General features: G+C 41.8%; 1 protein-coding gene across 1 annotated transcript in view; it reads left to right on the top strand.

Moving 5' to 3' along the window:
* Positions 1 to 18,581, top strand: part of SPOCK1 (SPARC (osteonectin), cwcv and kazal like domains proteoglycan 1) — a 573,572-nt gene that overhangs the window by 360,137 nt on the left and 194,854 nt on the right. Inside the window, exon 4 of the mRNA XM_053567058.1 lies at positions 14,579 to 14,693. Within this exon, the coding sequence (XP_053423033.1) occupies positions 14,579 to 14,693 (115 nt within the window). The remainder of the gene's footprint in view (positions 1 to 14,578; positions 14,694 to 18,581) is intronic.

Genomic DNA, 18,581 nt, shown 5'->3' with positions numbered 1-18,581 from the left:
ACTTTCATGCAGCATCCCATCAGATCCTCACAATGTCGTATCAAGTAGATCTGTTTGCACGTGACTCCTGAAGAGTTGAGTAGCCCATGAGGATTTCACATAGGCAAGAATTGGCACAGCTGAGCCTCTCCTCTCAAATCTACAGTTCTCTGATCCAAACTGTTAGGCTCTTTTTGGTACACTAGAAATTCTAGGGAAATTCTCGGAGTTGCTGAGTTTCCTCATCCTTACATAGTCAATAACCATGGCTGAGGGATGATGATAGAATACTTATCACTAAAAAAAAAGTTAGTTCTCTGAATACTTTTGATCTGTGAAGAGCTCCATATTTTATGGGAATTTCAGTTACATTAAAATGAAGCATAGGTAAAAAAGATACACTTTATGAGCCACAGTGATCTTTTAAGTATATCTTTTTCCTGGAAGTATTTGATTTTTATCAAGCTTTTTATGCCCTCTTATTCTCCTAGGTTATAGAATTAGTTCTTCTGTGTTTTGAATGATTCTCCTTTGTTCATAAATGTCTTATGACTAATTTACGCCAATTATAATGAACTGGAACCCAAGTACTTTTACTATTAAGACATTTTAATAAATCCTGGCCGTTTTGATGGATGGTAAGGATAAGACTTCTCTGTGGATGGCGTCTTGTCCCTCTGAGAGGTGAGGTGATTCTCAGGTGCTCTTGTCCCTGCCGCCCCATCCCATGTTGCCACCAGGTCTCCATCTGCTCATCAATGGTATGGACTGTGTGTACACAGAAAGCCCTCAGTGAAGGAGCCAGAGTGACTTAAGTTCACTGGGCAGCAGCATTGACTTTAAAGCAAATTTCACTTTTGTATTCATTGTATGAGTAACACAAGCTTGTTCAGATATCCAACAGTCTGGCTTTGATTTCTGATAGCAATATTTTTTTCATAGTAAGAAGTTATTTTTGAACTCTTATGGTTATTTGACTCTTGGGGCTGGGGCGGACAGACTGATTGGATGTGTGGCTGCTTGTCGATGTTGTGTGCTATGCTCTGTCCCTGTTATTTTCACTAGTGTCCTAGTGGTTCCATGGATCAGCTTCGGTGTGAGACTCACCAAGATTGAAGTTCAGACTCAATGGCTATGTGACCACAAACAGGTTACTTCGTATCCCTGTATCATTACCAGTTGGTACATTAAAAATAAGCTGATCTCTGTATCAGTTTCTTTATTGTTTAATGAGAATAGTAGCACATTATTCTCTAGGTTGGTGGATGTCATTGTCTCCATCATCAGCCCTCTAATTAGGCCACACATTCTGCAATGAAATGTTCCTCCCTCCCCTTTCTTTCTACTGAGCTCCCTTCCCCCTCTTCTTTTCTCTCCTCTCCCCACCCCACTTTCCATTTCTTGTTGGAAATACTGAATGAAGTTCCTTGTCTCCACCATCTCAAGGCATTGGGGGACAGGGGGAGTGTGGGATGGTAGCTTTGAGAAGGGAGGCTTGGCTGGCCACCCTAATAACATTTTGTGGCTGCTGATTTTATGGAGCACATTTCTACAGCTGACTAGCAGGCCCATCTTAACACCTCTTCTAATGATCAGGATGTCTAAATTATCATGTTGAGCTTATCAGTGGTTGCTCATTATGTCTTGTTTTGCATGTGAGCACTGAGGCCAAACTCTTCCCAGCTACTATCATTAGTTCCAGCCAGTCATGGGTAGTCCTTAGCTCCTTTGTCTCAAAGCACATGCCCAAATCTCACAGGGCTGCACCCTTGCTCTGGCAGCCATGGTCATGGTCATGACCTGTCCTTGTCTCTTTGCTACAGTCAAGATTGTCTAGGATGAAGAATAGCAGTGGTGTTAGCCTGGGTCTTAGGGGGTGTGAATTTGTTCACAGATTGCTGCAGGGATAGCCTCAGGAGACAGAGAAAACTCAGGAGAAACTGAGCGCTCTGGTGCCTGAGTCGGGTAGGGGCTTCTTTCCAAGGGAAGCAGGGTAGGGAAGGGAAGGGAAAGGACACTTCCTTTGGAAATAGACAGATGTGGTTGTGAGTTGTGACTTTACCATTAAAGCTTTGTGGTTCTGAGGAGTTACTTTACCTTTTCAAATTTTTCTCCTTTTCAAGTTGCCTTTTCATTTAATTTATAAAAAACATATACCTGTGTTAGTATATACACATCTACTTGTTCCTTTAAGATAGCTGCATGATATTTCATGAATGAATTATGTAATTAACCATTTCTCCTACAGACTGAATGTTCTTGGAGCCCTCAAACTCCTGTGTTGAAGCTCAAACCCCCACTGTGGCTGTATTTGGAGATGGGGCCCTTAAGGAAGTAATTAACAGTAAAAGAGGTCAAAAAAGCAGGGCCCTGATCTGGTAGGGTTAGTGTCTGTCTATGAGGAGAAATCAGAGAGCCTCCTCTATGTCCCTGCAAATGCACGCACTGAGGAAACACCACTTGAGGACATAGCAAAAGTTGGCCGTCCGTGAGCTGGGAAGAGGGCCCTCACAGAGCCCACCCACACTGGCACCCTCATTTCGGACTTCTAGCCTCTTGAAGTGTGAGAAAATAAATTTCTGTTGTTTAAACCTCCAGTCTGTGGTATTTCTTTTATGGCAGCTGAGCAGACTGACAGATGTTCAAATTGTTTATAATTTCCCCTTATTATGGACCATGAAGATGGACATTCCTGCCTAATATGTTCACTTGCTGAGTCACAGGATTTCCCCCTTCTTTCCTTTTATTATTAAAATTTTCATATAAACCAAGAAGTTGAGAGGATGGCATGAACTCCTATCTACCCACCTACCTATATTTAACAGTTATCGTTTAAAGCATGACTGAAAAATTGCTCTCCAAAAAAAGCCGTTATCAGTTTATACCCCAGTTCCTCCTAATAATATAACAGAGAATGGTTTTGACACAGAAAACCTTCATTTTGAAGGAAAAGGAAAAGGTCTCTTCCCAGGCAGGGTACCTTTGGTCAGGTACATGTTTTTTACCCTTGTCTGTCCTTTGTCCACCCCCATCCTCATCCTCGGTCCTTGGTCACATAGGCTCAGCCTTTCTGTCACTCAGCTCTCAGTCCTATGTAGAAGCGTGGCCAGTAGGCCTCTTCATTAGGGCCCAGAGAACTTGGCCAACCCCTGACTATGAAGGCTGTGAATGGTGAAGGAGGCTTTGCAAGCTGCCATTCTTCCCTGGTTAGAGCAAAATCCTATGGGCAGAATCTCCTATTTTGTATTCCATGAGGTTCTGATGTCAGCTGGTAAACAAGCCCCTCTGCAGATGGGGGAGGCAAGATGTGTGCACAGGTTACCATGGGGATAGACAAGCAGTGATACATGTGCGGGATCTAAGCTTGGTGAGGTTTTCACAGTTCGAAGTAATTTCTTTGTCAGTCATCTAAGTCACTCCTAATGATTCACTGGGAGGGTTTTCTCTTCCAGTGAACCTTGGGTGTGCATGACTCAGGCAGAGGGCACTCTTAAAAGCAGGGAGGAGACAATAGGCCATCATTAATTTGTGGACTTTTTGCAAATTGAATGGCCTTTTGTCTAAGGAAGCTTCTGAGAGTCGCCGGAGTGGACCGTGAGTTTGCACAGCTGCTTTAGAGAAGTTTTTTTGCTTATTAGTCTCAGCAGGGAGTCTTGTTGCTGCCCAGAATCCTGTGTGGCTTAATGTCCCCAGGTAGAGGGAACAGGGAGGTTCCTGGAAGGAGGAAGGGGGTCCTCTAGCCCTGATGTCCCTCCTCATTTGCAGGATGAGTGTGTACAGCCTGTCTATTCTTATCAAAGTGCCCCTTTCTCCATAAACTGCTTAGATAGGGTTCCCTCTTCATACTGATCTCCCCTACTTTGGTGAATGGGAGGATATGTCAAAGGTCACCATGTTGTACCACGTTGGACTGAAGTCACTATAGAACATGGACTACAGAGTTGTCCCTGTAGTTTCTAAGCCACCTGTGACCATGCCAGCCCCCTCCTCAGTTTTATCACACACCACCCCTGCTCCCAGCCCACTGCCAGCCCAGTGAAACACTTTGCTTCCTCCAAATTTCTGTTGTCTAATTTAACCCCTGGAAAGAGAGAAACATTTTACCTGGACAGTTCTTCCTCGTCCTGTTACCTGGTTAAAACCTGCTTTTCTGTGGGTGCCAGCTTCTTTAGGACATTTCATCTGACCCCCTGAAAGGCTAAATTAGGTACCTAATCTGTCTCCTGTGTTCTACTGTGACCCCGTGGAGAGCAGAAGGGGCATTTTAGGCCTGCAGCCAGATACCTCACACAGAACGCTACTCTGCAAAAGCCTGTGTGATTTCCCTTAGGTGACCAGTCCACAAAATGGAGCCACCTTCTTCTCATCTAAGCATCACTGAGGAGGTGTCAAACTCTGGAGTTCCAGGTGTCACGAGCTTTTGCCAATTAGCCAATAAGATGTGCCCGAGGAGAGGGGAAAGGCTTGATTCAGGATATTAAAATCAATGTAGCTAATTAAAAAATAACTCGTTGAACTGAAAAACAAGTTCAGAAACAATTAACATAATTAAAATATCACCACCTTAATTGAGACCAAGCTGTGTGCTTAGAAAAAATAAAATTGAGATGAGGCCAGGCATCTACTCAGGTGGCAGCCACTGCGGAACAGATCTGGGACGGAAATGCAGGCCCCCTGAGACTTCAACCCAGAGTAACTGTTTCACTGGGGTCAAACAGAAATCAGCTGAAAACAAGACAGAACCACTTAGCCCAACCACACCAAACAGGGCCCCAGTTTCTCAGGCCATAGCACTGTACAGGTCCTCGACAAAGCTCCAGGGGAAAAATCAAATGGTGTAAAACAATCATGGGGCGGAATCAGCGGAAAAACTCTGGTAACATGAATAACCAGAATAGATCAACCCCCACAAGGATAGATATGGCAGATGTAACTAAAGATCCTATTCATAAAAGCTGGCCGAGATGTCAGAAATTGAATTCAGAATTTGGATTGCAAAAAAGATTAATAAAATGGAGGAAAATCTGGAATTAGAAATTCGAGCAGCAATTCAAAAGTCAGAATTAGAAATTCAAGGAGAAATTCAAAAGTTGTCTCAAGAATTTAACAAATTTAAAGACAAAACCACCAAAGATGTTGACGCACTGAAGCAAGAATTTGTAGCCCTCAAAGATCTGAAAAATAGAGTAGAATCCCTCAGTAACAGAGTGGAGCAAGCAGAAGAAAGGATTTCTGATATTGAAGACAAAGCTTTTGAATGCTCCCAAACTCTCAAAGAGGAAGAGAAAAGGAGAGCAAAAATGGATCATTCTCTCAGAGAGCTATGGGATAATTCGAAGAAGTCTAATATCCGCCTCATTGGAATCCCTGAAAGTGATGAAGTGGCCTCGTTGGGCACAGAGGCCCTTCTCCATGAAATTATGAAAGAGAATTTTCCAGACATGCCAAGAGATTCTGAAATTCAGATAGCAGTTTCAGAACCCCAGCACGACTCAATCCCAATAAGACATCCCCCAGGCATATTACAATTAACTTCACTAAAGTTAATATGAAGGAGAAAATTCTGAAAGCAGCCAGACGTAAGAAATTCATTACCTAAAAAGGAAGAATATTAGAAAGACTGCAGATCTCTCTGCTGAAACTTTTCAAGCCAGAACAGGGTGGTCATCGACTTTTAATCTCCTAAAGCAAAATGACTTTCAAACCCGGATCCTGTATCCAGCTAAACTGAGTTTCAATTATAATGGAGAAATTAAATACTTTAATGACATTCATATGTTGAAGAAATTTGCCATAACCAAACCAGCTCTTCAGGATATTCTCAGACCTATCCTCCATAATGACCAGCCCAATCCTCTACCACAAAAGTAAACTCACTCAGAAACTTTTGCTCAAACTCCAACTTGCACACTGGCGAAAAGATTAAAAATGTCCACTGACTTTCAAAAAACTCGATACCCCAAATTTTACCAGACTTATAAATATTCTCCATTAATGTGGACGGCTTAAACTGTCCTCTAAAGAGGCACAGGTTAGCTGACTGGATGCAAAAACTCAGGTCAGATATTTGCTGCATATAAGAGTCACATCTTACCTTAAAAGACAAATATAGACTCAGGGTGAAAGGATGGTCGTCCATATTTCAGGCAAATGGTAATCAGAAAAAAGCAGGTGTTGCAATTTTATTTGCAGATATAATAGGCTTTAAATCAACAAGAGTATGGAACGATAAGAATGGTCACTTCATATTTGTTAAGGGTAGTACTCAATATGATGAGATTTCAATTATTCACCCAACCAGAATGCACCTCAATTTATAAGAGAAACTCTAACAGACATGAGCAACTTGATTTCCTCCAGCTCCATAATAGTTGGAGATTTCCGCACTCCTTTGGCAGTGTTGGATTGATCCTCCAGTAAGAAGCTGAACAAATAAATTTTAGATTTAAACCTGAGCATCCAACATTTGGATTTAACAGACATCTACAGAACATTTCATCCCAACAAAACTGAATACACATACTTCTCATCAGCCCACGAAACATACTCCTAAATCGATCACATCTTAGGTCACAAGTCTAACCTCAGTAAATTTAAAGGAATAGAAATTATTCCTTGCATCGTCTCGGACCACCATGGAATAAAAGTTGAGCTCAGTAACAACAGGAATCTGCATACTCATACTAAAAACATGGAAGTTAAATAACCTTATGCTGAATAATAGCTGGGTCAGAGATGAGATTAAGAAGGAAATTGCCAAATTTTTGGAACAAAATGACAATGAAGACACGAATTATCAGAACCTCTGGGATACTGCAAAGGCAGTCCTAAGAGGAAAATTTATACACTGCAAGCCTTCCTCAAGAGAATGGAAAGAGAGGAAATTAACAAATTAATGGGACATCTCAAGCAACTAGAAAAGAAGAACATTCCAACCCCAAACCCAGTAGAAGAAAAGAACCAAAATTAGAGCAGAATTAAATGAAATTGAAAACAAAAGAACTATACAACACATCAATAAATCCAAAAGTTGGTTTTTTGAAAAGGTCAATAAAATAGATAAACCTTTGGCTAACCTAACCAGGAAAAAAAAGAGTAAAATCTCTAATCTCATCAATGAGAAATGACAAAGACGAAATAACAACAGACTCCTCAGAAATTCAAAAAATCCTTAGTGAATATTACAAGAAACTTTATTCTCAGAAATATGAAAATCTGAAGGAAATTGACCAATACTTGGAAGCACATCACCTTCCAAGACTTAGCCAGAATCAAGTGGAAATGTTGAACAGGCCCATATCAAGTTCTGAAATAGCATCAACCATACAAAACCTCCCTAAAAGAAAAAGCCTGGGACCAGATAGCTTCACGTCAGAATTCTACCAAACCTTTAAAGAGGAATTAGTACCTATATTACTCAACTTGTTCCAAAATGTAGAAAAAGAAGGAAGAATACCCAACACGTTCTATGAAGCAAACATCATCCTGATCCCCAAACCAGGAAAAGACCCAACAAGAAAATTATAGACCAATATCACTAATGAATATAGATGCAAAATTATTCAACAAGATCCTAACAAACAGAATCCAGCAACACATCAAACAAATTATACATTATGACCAAGTTGGTTTTATCCCAGGGTGTCAAGGCTGGTTTAATATACGTAAATCAATAAGTATAATTCCGCACATAAATTAAAAAACAAAGACCATATGATTCTCTCAATTGATGCAGAAAAAGCTTTTGATAACATCCAGCATTCCTTCATGATCAGAACACTCAAGAAAATTGGTATAGAAGGCACATTTCTTAAACTGATAGAAGCCGTCTACAGCAAACCCACAGCCAATATCGTATTCAATGGAGTTAAACTGAAATCATTTCCACTCAGATCAGGAGCTAGACAAGGCTGCCCATTATCTCCACTGCTCTTTGACATTGTAATGGAAGTTTTAGCCACCACAATTAGGGAAGAAAAGGTGATCAAGGGTATCCATATAGGGTCAGAAGAGATCAAACTTTCGCTCTTCACAGATGATATGATTGTATATCTGGAAAACACCTGGGAGTCTACTACAAAGCTCTTAGAAGTGATCAAGGAATACAGCAGCGTCTCAGGTACAAAATCAGCATTCATAAATCAGTAGCCTTTATATATACCAAAAATAGTCAAGCTGAAAAAACGATTAAGGATGCTATTCCATTCACAGTAGTGCCAAAGAAGATGAAATATTTGGGAGTTTATCTAACAAAGGACGTGAAAGATCTCTGTAAAGAGAACTATGAAAATCTAAGAAAAGAAATGGCTGAAAATGTTAACAAATGGAAAAACATACCACGTTCATGGCTGGGAAGAATCAACATTGTTAAAATGTCCATACTACCCAAAGCAATATACAATTTTAATGCAATCCCTATTAAATCTCCACTGTCATACTTTAAAGATCTTGAAAAAAATAATACTTCATTTTATATGGAATCAGAAAAAACTTCGAATAGCCAAGACATTACTCAGAAATAAAAACAAAGCAGGAGAATCACACTACCAGACCTGAGACTATACTACAAATCGATAGTGATCAAAACAGCATGGTACTGCACAAAAGCAGAGAAGTTGATGTCTGGAACAGAATAGAGAACCAAGAGATGAATCTAGCTACTTACTGTTATTTGATCTTTGACAAGCCAATTAAAAACACTCAGTGGGCAAAGATTCCCTATTTAACAAATGCTGGGTGAACTGGCTGGCAACCTGCAGAAGACTGAAACTGGACCCACACCTTTCACCATTAACTAAGATAGACTCTCACTGGATTAAAGATTTAAACTTAAGACGTGAAACTATAAAAATACTAGAAGAGAGTGCAGGGAAAACCCTTGAAGAAATCGGTCTTGGCAAGTATTTTATGAGGAGGACCCCCTGGGCAATTGAAGCAGCTTCAAAAATACACTACTGGGACCTGATCAAACTAAAAAGCTTCTGCACAGTCAAGAACACAGTAAGTAAAGCAAGCAAACAGCCCTCAGAATGGGAGAAGATATTTGCAGGTTATTTCTCCGACAAAGGTTTAATAACCAGAATCCACAGAGAACTCAAATGTATAAGCAAGAAAAGAACAGGTAATCCCATCGCAGGCTGGGCAAGGGACTTGATGAGAAACTTCTCTGAAGAAGACATGCGCACGGCCTACAGACATATGAAAAAATGCTCATCATCTTTAATCAGCAGAGAAATGCAAATCAAAACTACTTTGAGGTATCATCTAACTCCAGTAAGATTAGCCTATATCACAAAATCCCAAGACCAGAGATGTTGGCATGGATGTGGAGTAAAGGGAACATTTCTACTCTGCTGTCGAGAATGCAAATTAATACATTCCTTTTGGAAAGGAATTTGGAGAACACGTAGAGAGCTAAAAATAGATCTGCTATTCAATCCTATAATTCCTCTACTAGGCATATACCCAGAAGACCAAAAATCACATCATAACAAAGATATTTGTACCAGAATGTTTATTGCAGCCCAATTCATAATTGCTAAGTCATGGAAAAAGCCCAAGTTCCCATCCATCCACAAATGGATTAATAAATTGTGGTATATGTACACCGTGGAATATTATGCAGCCTTAAATAAAGATGGAGACTTTACCTCTTTCATGTTTACATGGATGGAGCTGTAACATATTCTTCTTAGTAAAGTATCTCAAGAATGGAAGAAAAAGTATCCAATGTACTTAGCCCTACTATGAAACTAATTCATGGCTTTCACATGAAAGCTATAACCCAGTTATAACCTAAGAATATAGGGGAAAGGGAGGGGAGGGAGGGGGGAGGTGGGCAGAGGAAGGGTGATTGGTGGGATTACACCTACGGTGTATCTTACGATGTTATATGTGAAACTTAGTAAATGTAGAATGTAAATGTCCTAGCACAATAACTAAGAAAATGCCAGGAAGGCTATGTTAACCAGTGTGATGAAAATGTGTCAAACGGTCTATAAAACCACTGTATGGTGCCCCATGATCGCATTAATGTACACAGCTATGATTTAATTAAAAAAATAGAATAAAAAAATAAAAATAAAATTAATTTAAAAACTTACTCGGAGCTAGTGATTAACTGTCTTTTGAATTCAATGCTTTTGAGCTCAACAAATCTCTCTTTAAATTACTTCATCATTAGTTTTTGTTTTCTTTGAGAAAGTTTTTGTAAAAATTACTTTGCAAAAAAATAATTGGACATGTGCCATTGGCCTGTTGACCCTTGGCTGTTTCTGGGTATGGGCAGGACAGATGAATCAACCTTTGGGTGTGGGTAACTGCTCTGTGATAGGTAGGCACAGGATCTTGGTTAGGTCCTCCTGAGGCCTAAAGCTATTATGATAAAAGAGGTGGGGGAGACCTAGGGCTTTACTGTTTTCTGGGGCTTGCTATGTCTTGTCGCCGAGAGAGAGATTGAAAATTGGAACACAGCCTTCGGGATATCATTACCACCACAGCAAGGCAGCCTCGAACCCTGCTTGGGCTTCCACACTCAGCTCTCTCACCCTATCTTTTTGCAACTACAGTTTCCCCACCTTGTTAAAGGCCTGTCAAATGTCACTTATTATTCTGGTCTCTTACCCTTCCCTTCAGATAGTGGAGACCCACAGCCCTGTCTAGTATGAGTGCTGGGTGTCTTTCAGGCATTTCACTGTGAGCCTTGGGGCTGCTAGAGGAAGTATATATTTGGGAGACATGCCTTCAATGGCAATGGCACACTCCTCATCCCCTTTCAATCCCAATGTGGCTGTTTTTCAAAAACGCAATGTGCCAGCTCCATCCATGTAAACATGAAAGAGGTAAAGTCTCCATCTTTCTTTAAGGCTGCATAATATTCCATGGTATACATATATCACAGTTTATTAATCCATTCGTGAATCGATGGGCATAACATATTCTTCTTAGTAAAGTATCTCAAGAATGGAATAAAAAGTATCTAATGTACTCAGCCCTACTATGAAACTAATTTATGGCTTTCACATGAAAGCTATAACCCAGTTACAACCTAAGAATAGAGAGAAGGGAGAGAGGGAGGAGAGGGAGGGGGGAGGAAGGGCGGAGGGAGGATGATTGGTGGGATTACACCTGCGGTGCATCTTACAAGGGTACATGTGAAACTTAGTAAATGTAGAATATAAATGTCTTGACACAATAACTAAGAAAATACCAGGAAGGCTAGGTTAACCAGTGTGATGAAAATGTGTCAAATGATCTATAAAACTAGTGTATGGTGCCCCATGATTGCATTAATGTACACAGCTATGATTTAATAATAAAAAAAAAAAACGCAATGTGTTGAGGTGATTAAAAAATGCTGGGACAGCTTGATTTGTTACTGTTTTGTTGTTCTGCGAAGTTTATTTACTCTAAATAATTTGCATACGTGTTTGAAGTATTCAGACCCTAGATTTTCAGCAGACTTGATTTCAGTATGAAAATCATTAAGTATGTGTACAGAGTTAAATAACTGACAGTTTTTATTTATTAGTATTTTTGGTCAGAGGTTTTCTTTTTTGTTGTTGATTTTTAAGAAATGGTAGCTTCCAGGATTGGAGTAATGATCTATAGCAGTTAGCTGAATGGTAGGATGACAGATGGCAAGGCTGCAGAAACAAAATTGACCTGAGCATGCTTCAGTTGACTCAGCTGGGGTGTTGCTGCATTCAGAGAGAGGAGGCAGAGGGCTTAGGTTTCCAGCCACATTGTGGCTGACAGTCTGAGCTGGTGACCCAGCCGTGTGGGACACACTGAGAGGTTATGGAGGCTCTGCTTCAGTAGCACTGGATACCTGGCTGCCCCTACTCTGAGCCAGGAGCCTCATTCTGCCCTAAAGTCCTCTCAAGAATATGGGGCCATCAATCAACTTTTTAAAGAGGATTCTGAGTGGTTCTCATGCTGGTGGCATATATCCAGTCATGAGCAGTTTGGGTTCTGGAGTCAATAGACCAGGTGTGCAAATACCCTCTGTGTCTCTGTCATCAGCAATTTCTTTTTGAGACCTTTATTTATAAAATGGGCACATGAACAGAAGCTGCCTCCTGGGGTGGCTGTGAAGACCAAATATGGTAATCCAGTTAGAGGGCTCCATTTACTGCCTGCACCTCAGAAGCCCCAGTGAGTGTTAACTTGTTATTATGAGAGCTTGTTATTTACTATAGAACAAAAGACAAAATACAAAAAGTCTTAACAAATACCTACAAGATACCTAACATGTAGCAGGTCTGTCCTGAGGACTTATGGATTGTAACTCATTTAATATTCGTGACAGCCAACAAGCTGTAGTAGGTGTTATTATTATTCCCTTTGTGTAGGAGAGGAAACTGAGGCATAGAAGGGTTAGTAAGCTGTGCTCTTCCCTGCTGTGCTCAACTGATGCACCTTCCATAGCCATTCAGACCAGAAGTGAAAGCAAGCTCATATTCTGCCATAAAGCTTGTCATGTAGTCCTGCAGATTATGACATCTGTCACCCTTGGCCAGGCTGCTATTCTCCGTCTCAGATCCACTCAGGTGAAAGTCCTGAGTTCTCTGCTGCAGCTCTTGGCACCTGCTGGGGAAAACGCCTTCCCTGGGAACTGTGGCTGGGCTGTCAGTGTTCTAGTCTCCAAGTCTCTTGAATGTGTGAGTCTTCATCTTGCGGTGGTGCATAGAAGCGTGAGAACTGACATGGTTACCTGGTAGTCATCCGTAATTGTTGACTAGACTTTGGATGTGTCTTGGAAAGCAGGTCACCGTTGGCTGTGCAGTGGCTCCGAGGTTGGCAGGGGTTGGGAAGGCACAGGAGAAGGCCAGAGGCCTGAGACTGTGACTGTGCAGACTTCTGGTTTCTTGTTCAACAAAGAGAGTTCCACTTGGGATTAGGAAGCTCTTGCTGCAAGTTTCTGGAAATCCCTGCCTCAGGGAACTCTGGGGGCAGGTGCAGGGCCCCCTTCCATTTGCCTCTCAGAGGTAGCATGGCCTATGAGCTGGGAGTGAACCCCCTGACCCTGGGACTGGAGTCAGCCTCTTTTACCTTGCAGCCTGTTCCCTCTGTGAAGCTGCAGGTGTCGGAGAGGGCTCCTCCAGGGTGTCCTGTGGGACTGGACTTGGTGCTGTCCTACTCAGCCAGGGAACGTGCCCTGGCTTCTGTCTGCAGCTGCTGCAGCGGAGGTCCCACCCTCAGCTGTTCAGGCAGCAGAAGAAATGCCTTTTGACGTTGTGTGTCCAGGCCCCTTGAGAAATTCTCAGCAGCCATCTGGAGAAGACGGTGTTCAGATTCTGGGCCTGGGCAGGAGGAGAGGCTGCGTGACTTCCTATGTGTGCCAGGAGTCACGATGGCTGTGAGCCCTGTGGCCGAGAGCACTACCGCGTTTCTTTTTTGTCTCGTCTGTTTGACCGTGGCGTTCCTTATAGCAGTTCTGCTGTACCTGCTTGGTATGCCAATTTGTTTAACCAAATGTTTGCGTGGGGAGGACATGGGGAACTATCACCTCCCCTGACTGTGGAAAGCAGTTATGAGAGATTTACTGCCTAATAGGCTTTAGGCCCCGGAGCTGGGAGATGGCACAATTGCTTTTGTTTCGCAGAGAATTCCCTGAGGCCTCTTCTGTGCCAGTGATGAGCATTGTGCCTCAGCGGGCAGAGTGCTGATTAGCCGAGGGCCTGCTGCTCAGCCTATTCTAGAAAACGGTACAATGTATGAACTACTTCGGAGACCCTTGCTAGAGTTACTTGTTTGAATCAACTCCCTCCACCCCTTCATTATTGCCTCCTGGAAACCATACTTAATAGTCAGATTGAATATCTTATGATCGCCCAAACACGCCTCCCTGCATTTACCGTGCTGGTCACCCTGCCTGGATTGCTTTTTCTATCTTTGCTTTTCTAAATCCTGCTCATCCTTCAAGATCCAATTCACATATTAACGCTTCACTAATCTTTGCCCTGGAAATTGATCTCTATTTTTCTCTTGAGCTCTGTTATCATTTTATATGCCTGTCATGGTCCTTATCAAATTCTCCCTCGCACAATAAATATTTATGTTCAAGCTTTTCCCCCCTCCTGGTTATGTGGTAACTTCGTGTGGCACAAAACTGACAGACACATCCTGAAGTTCTCCAAAAACTTAAAATAGGTTATTCACCCACATAGTTGGTGTTTATTGAACTGAAGCAAAACCCTCTGTCCTCAAGGACTTTTTATAGGAAATAAGTAAAATTAGGCATGGATGAAGTTGTAAGAAAAGCAACAGCAGATAAATAACCAAAGTGGGAAACATAGCTCTTGGTCCTTGGACCGGGTATGATGCTAAAGGATTTTTTAAAGTAATTCCTGCCCAAGATGAAGATGCTGCAACTCCCACAGCACACAGGAGTTTCTCCTCTGGTGTTAGAGAATGTGTGTAACAGACACTTGCTCCCCCTGGCTTGGGTTTTCATTCCAATTCCCACCAGCCTCAGGAATCAGTGCAGAGTACAAATGCATGGTTGGTTTATTTCCCACTTGTTTATTTGGGTAGAAATAGAGATTAGATTTCCCTGAAGTTCCTAACAACGTCCCTCTTATTCTTATTCCCTCAGCCCTGGACCCATCCAAGGACCCCTGCCTGAAGGTGAAGTGCAGCCCTCACAAAGTGTGTGTGACCCAGGACTACCAGGCTGCCCTGTGTGTCAGCCGCAAGCACCTGCTCCCCAGGTAAGGCAGGAGGATGGGGTTGGGGGCCACGAGTTGTTCTGAAGCTGGCAGGTTGGCGCATGCTCAGTCTCTGACTGGGGATGCAGGAAGGGAGATCATAGCATTCATGTTGCCATTTTGCATGGCCTTTGATACCTGTTCCCTGCTGTGGTCTGACTCAGTTCTCAAACAGATTTATAAAGAATGTCAACTTTTATTTCCTTTAAATCTGCTTCATTTGGACTCTGAGTCCTCATCTGAGCAGAAAACCCATTCTTAGTCATTACTGGGACCCTTCTTCCTCCCAGAGTGATGTCAGGATTCAGGAAACTTACAGCGAAGAAAGCAGCCGCCAAAGCTTTAGTCTCCTAGTGGCATTGACAGCCTTGCTGTGATGATTCCTTGAGGTCCCACAGTTCTAGGTTTCTGTGCCCCTATGGGATGTGGCATCTTTGCAAGTCCTGGTTGTCTTCTCAGAACCACCACACCACCATTCTGTCCGGAAACATGTCTTGCTGTTTGCTCAGGGACCTTTGACCTCTTGCTGTTACTCCCCATACACCCCCTCCCCTACTCCCAGGGTTGAGGCTTTGATGACCTTTGACCTCTTGCTCTTACTCCCCATATGCCCCTCAGCATGCGCCATGCCAGCATTGTGCTGGGCGCCCACATCCTTGAATTTTTCCAGCCATTTTGTAAAGTTGGTATTTATTTTGTCTCTACAAACGAGAGAACTGAGGTGGGGAGAGTGATTAGTAATTTGCTCATATATTTCATAACCTGCAACCATGATTCAAACCCAGGACTGTCTGGCTCAAAAGCTTATGTTCTTCATCCCTGAGTTATGTTGACCTCTTCATTCTACTCGTTCTTGTCTACTCATTCACTCATTGTCACCCAACAAAAAAGTATTGAATACCATGTACCAGGCTGGTAGTAGACACTAAGCCGACAGAGATAAACTAGACACCCTGTTCCTGCCCCCAGAGGAAAATCAAGTTCACTGGAGGGTGGGCTGTAAAAACAGTTATTTTGTTTGTTACCTTTTAAGTACAAGTAATTTCTTCCTTCTCCAATGGAGAGAAAATATGGTGTCTTTTCTTGCAAATACCTAATACCCTTTAGGATGGTGTACTCAGTTATTCAGCCATGTGTGTGTGAGTGTGTATATGTGTATACAAGATAGTCCATTACACGTTTCCTCCTAGAATTTCCGAAAGTGCCAGGCAAACGATTTTTAATTTTAAACTCAAATGTGTTTGAGAAAGAAGCAGCAACCTCATTGGTATTCAGGCATATCCAGGTGTAAATGGTGTTTTTCTGGGCATCCTGTTTGCCTAGAAAATGTTGAAAGTGCTAACACTTTTTTTGCTTATGTTGAAAATACAATCTTCGTCTCCTGTATCTCTTGGTAACCACAAAGTTATAGGAGTAAGAGCATGGATTTGGAAACAAGACCAATCTGGGCTCAATTCCCAGGTTAACTATTTCCTATTTTCAAGGCATCTTGGCATCTTTATCTTTTTGTATTTGTTTCCTTATCTGTTAAATAGGCATAATGACAGTGCTTATCCCTTCCTTATTGCTTGTAATTCTCACAGAGAGGGTTTGTGAGTGGTACATTTTATGAATCTTCACATAAGGTACTTTTTGTGAATGTTTGCAGGTGATTTCAATAAGATGATGGTGTCTAAAGTTACACAGTCTAATATCAAATATGACACTGGTTCTTACAATTACTAAAATAGTTATGATAATCGTCACTGTCTGATTAACTCTGGAAGGTCAGCCAGAAATCCCCAGAGTCGTGTGCTCCTGAGTGAAAGTCACTCCTACAGGTGCCTTGGCCACTTCCCAGTCTGACTGTGCTTGCCTTTGCAGCTCCCCAAGAGGTTTAGTGTGGGGAGTACAGTGTCATTTCTGCCGCCCCCTTTGTGATCAACAGGTGTCAGGAATAAGAAGATGACTGTCTCCTGATACTAGGTCCTCAAATGAGGCCCAATGAGGAGGACTTGACTGAGGTGATGTGCCCACTCCCTTATCAGGATCTGGGAGGTGGCCTCACCGAGGGAGTCCCTGCGGTGGGTTGGCTGTGCTGTGGGCCCAGCCTTCTTCCTCTTCCTATTAGAGGCTGAATGCCTGAGCATAAGATATCAGCCAAGTGCTCACCTCTTCCCAGGGTCATGGACACCTTCCCAGATGAAACATCTGTCCTTCCACATGTACGTCAGGGGTACTCTCGTGACCAAGGAGATCATCTAGATACCTCAACTTATTCATCAATCATGGAAATAACCTTCCTCTCTGTGAAACATCTGTGGGAAAATCCTGCCTGCCAGACAGTCAGGAGCACACATAGACCAGACAGGGAGGCAGCAAGGCCAGGCTTAGGCTGATGATAAGGCCCCAGACTTACCCTCTTTGCAGGTGGTTCAAGACAGAAGGACAGTGAGCACCTGAGGGGAAGGATTTAATTAACTTTCCTTGCCCGCAGAGATTGAGTGGCTGCAGAAGCTGTTTGACACACACATCTGTGCCTGCAGTGCCAGGGCAGCCGGGCAGGCAGTTTTGGTGGGGGTTGAGCAGGGGACACCTGCTGGGATGCTTCTCTTTGATTGGGGTAGTGTTTGTGTTTGGATTCGTCTGGAGCCTTCAGCTGAATTTCCATTCTCTATGGAGAATTCTTTTTTGGAAATTCTGTTCCTCTTCTTCTTGCTGTTAAGCAGTATTGAGAGAGGTTGGAGGGGAGATGCTTGGTAGTATTTTCACCTTTTGAGTTCTCCAAAGGGGCCATTTGTACGCTACAGAGCAGTGTGAGGGTAGCCTGGAGGCAGGAGGCCTTCTCTTAAGTAATTTTTTTAAATACCTCAATTTATTTTGGGTAGAATGATAATTGATGGTCAAATTATCTAAAAATAATAATGAAAATATATTATAGAATAGTTCTTCTATTCCTTATTGTAGTCATGGGTTTTGTCCATTGGTTTGTTTTTGTCAAAACTTGATTATTGAGTAGTTTCTATGGTATATATTAAAGTTTGTATTGGGCCCTCTTCAATTAATATTTATAAATGAGTATTTTTATGATACTATACTGTCTTTGTAAATATAAATTTTAATTATGTAACAGACTATACAAAAATTACCTTGAAATAGATCATAGACTTAAATCTAAGAGCTAAGACTATGAAACTTTTGGAAGGAAACAAGCACAGTGAGCTTGGGTTTGGCAAAGATTCCTCCAGGAGAAGACATACGCACACACACAAAAGGGAGACAGATTGGATTTCATCACTGGTCTTCTAATGACGCCTTTACAAAAATAAAAAGGGCAAGTCATGCTGGGAAAAATATTTCTAAAACATGCGTTTTGATTCTAAATCATGTTGTATACTTAAAGACTTATTCATATGCATGTCAGCTTTATTTGTAATAGACAAAAACTGGGAAACTCAAACATGCCTCAGAAGGTGAATGAGTAAACAAATTGTGGTATCTATATTACAATGGATTACCAATTCAGCAGTAAAAAGAAATAGACTATTACTGATGTAGCCAACAACACGTATGAATCTAATGATAATTATGCTGAATGAAAAAGGATTGACCAAAAAATCAAAACAGAGTATATACTGTATGATTTACATGAAACTTTGGAGAATGCAAACCAATCTATGATGACAGAAAACACATCATTATTGGCTGGGGAAGGGCCCACTTCCTCAGGGTAGTGGTCTTTGGGTACTTAAGCATTCTTTAAGGCTTGCTAATAAAGCTGATCCTTCAGGAAACAGTTAAGTCAACTCTGATTTTAGATGCTTAAGATCCCTTGGGTAAATGGGTTTGTTTGCAGAAGAAGAGTTTGTATTACAACAATGTGTTATTCTTCCTGACTTAGGTTTTAAAAAT

This window comes from Nycticebus coucang, chromosome 17 (genome assembly GCF_027406575.1).
Source record: "Nycticebus coucang isolate mNycCou1 chromosome 17, mNycCou1.pri, whole genome shotgun sequence".
Taxonomy (NCBI): Eukaryota; Metazoa; Chordata; class Mammalia; order Primates; family Lorisidae; genus Nycticebus; species Nycticebus coucang.
Note: the sequence above shows the minus strand (reverse complement) of the source record. Positions and strands in the feature narration are given on the sequence as shown.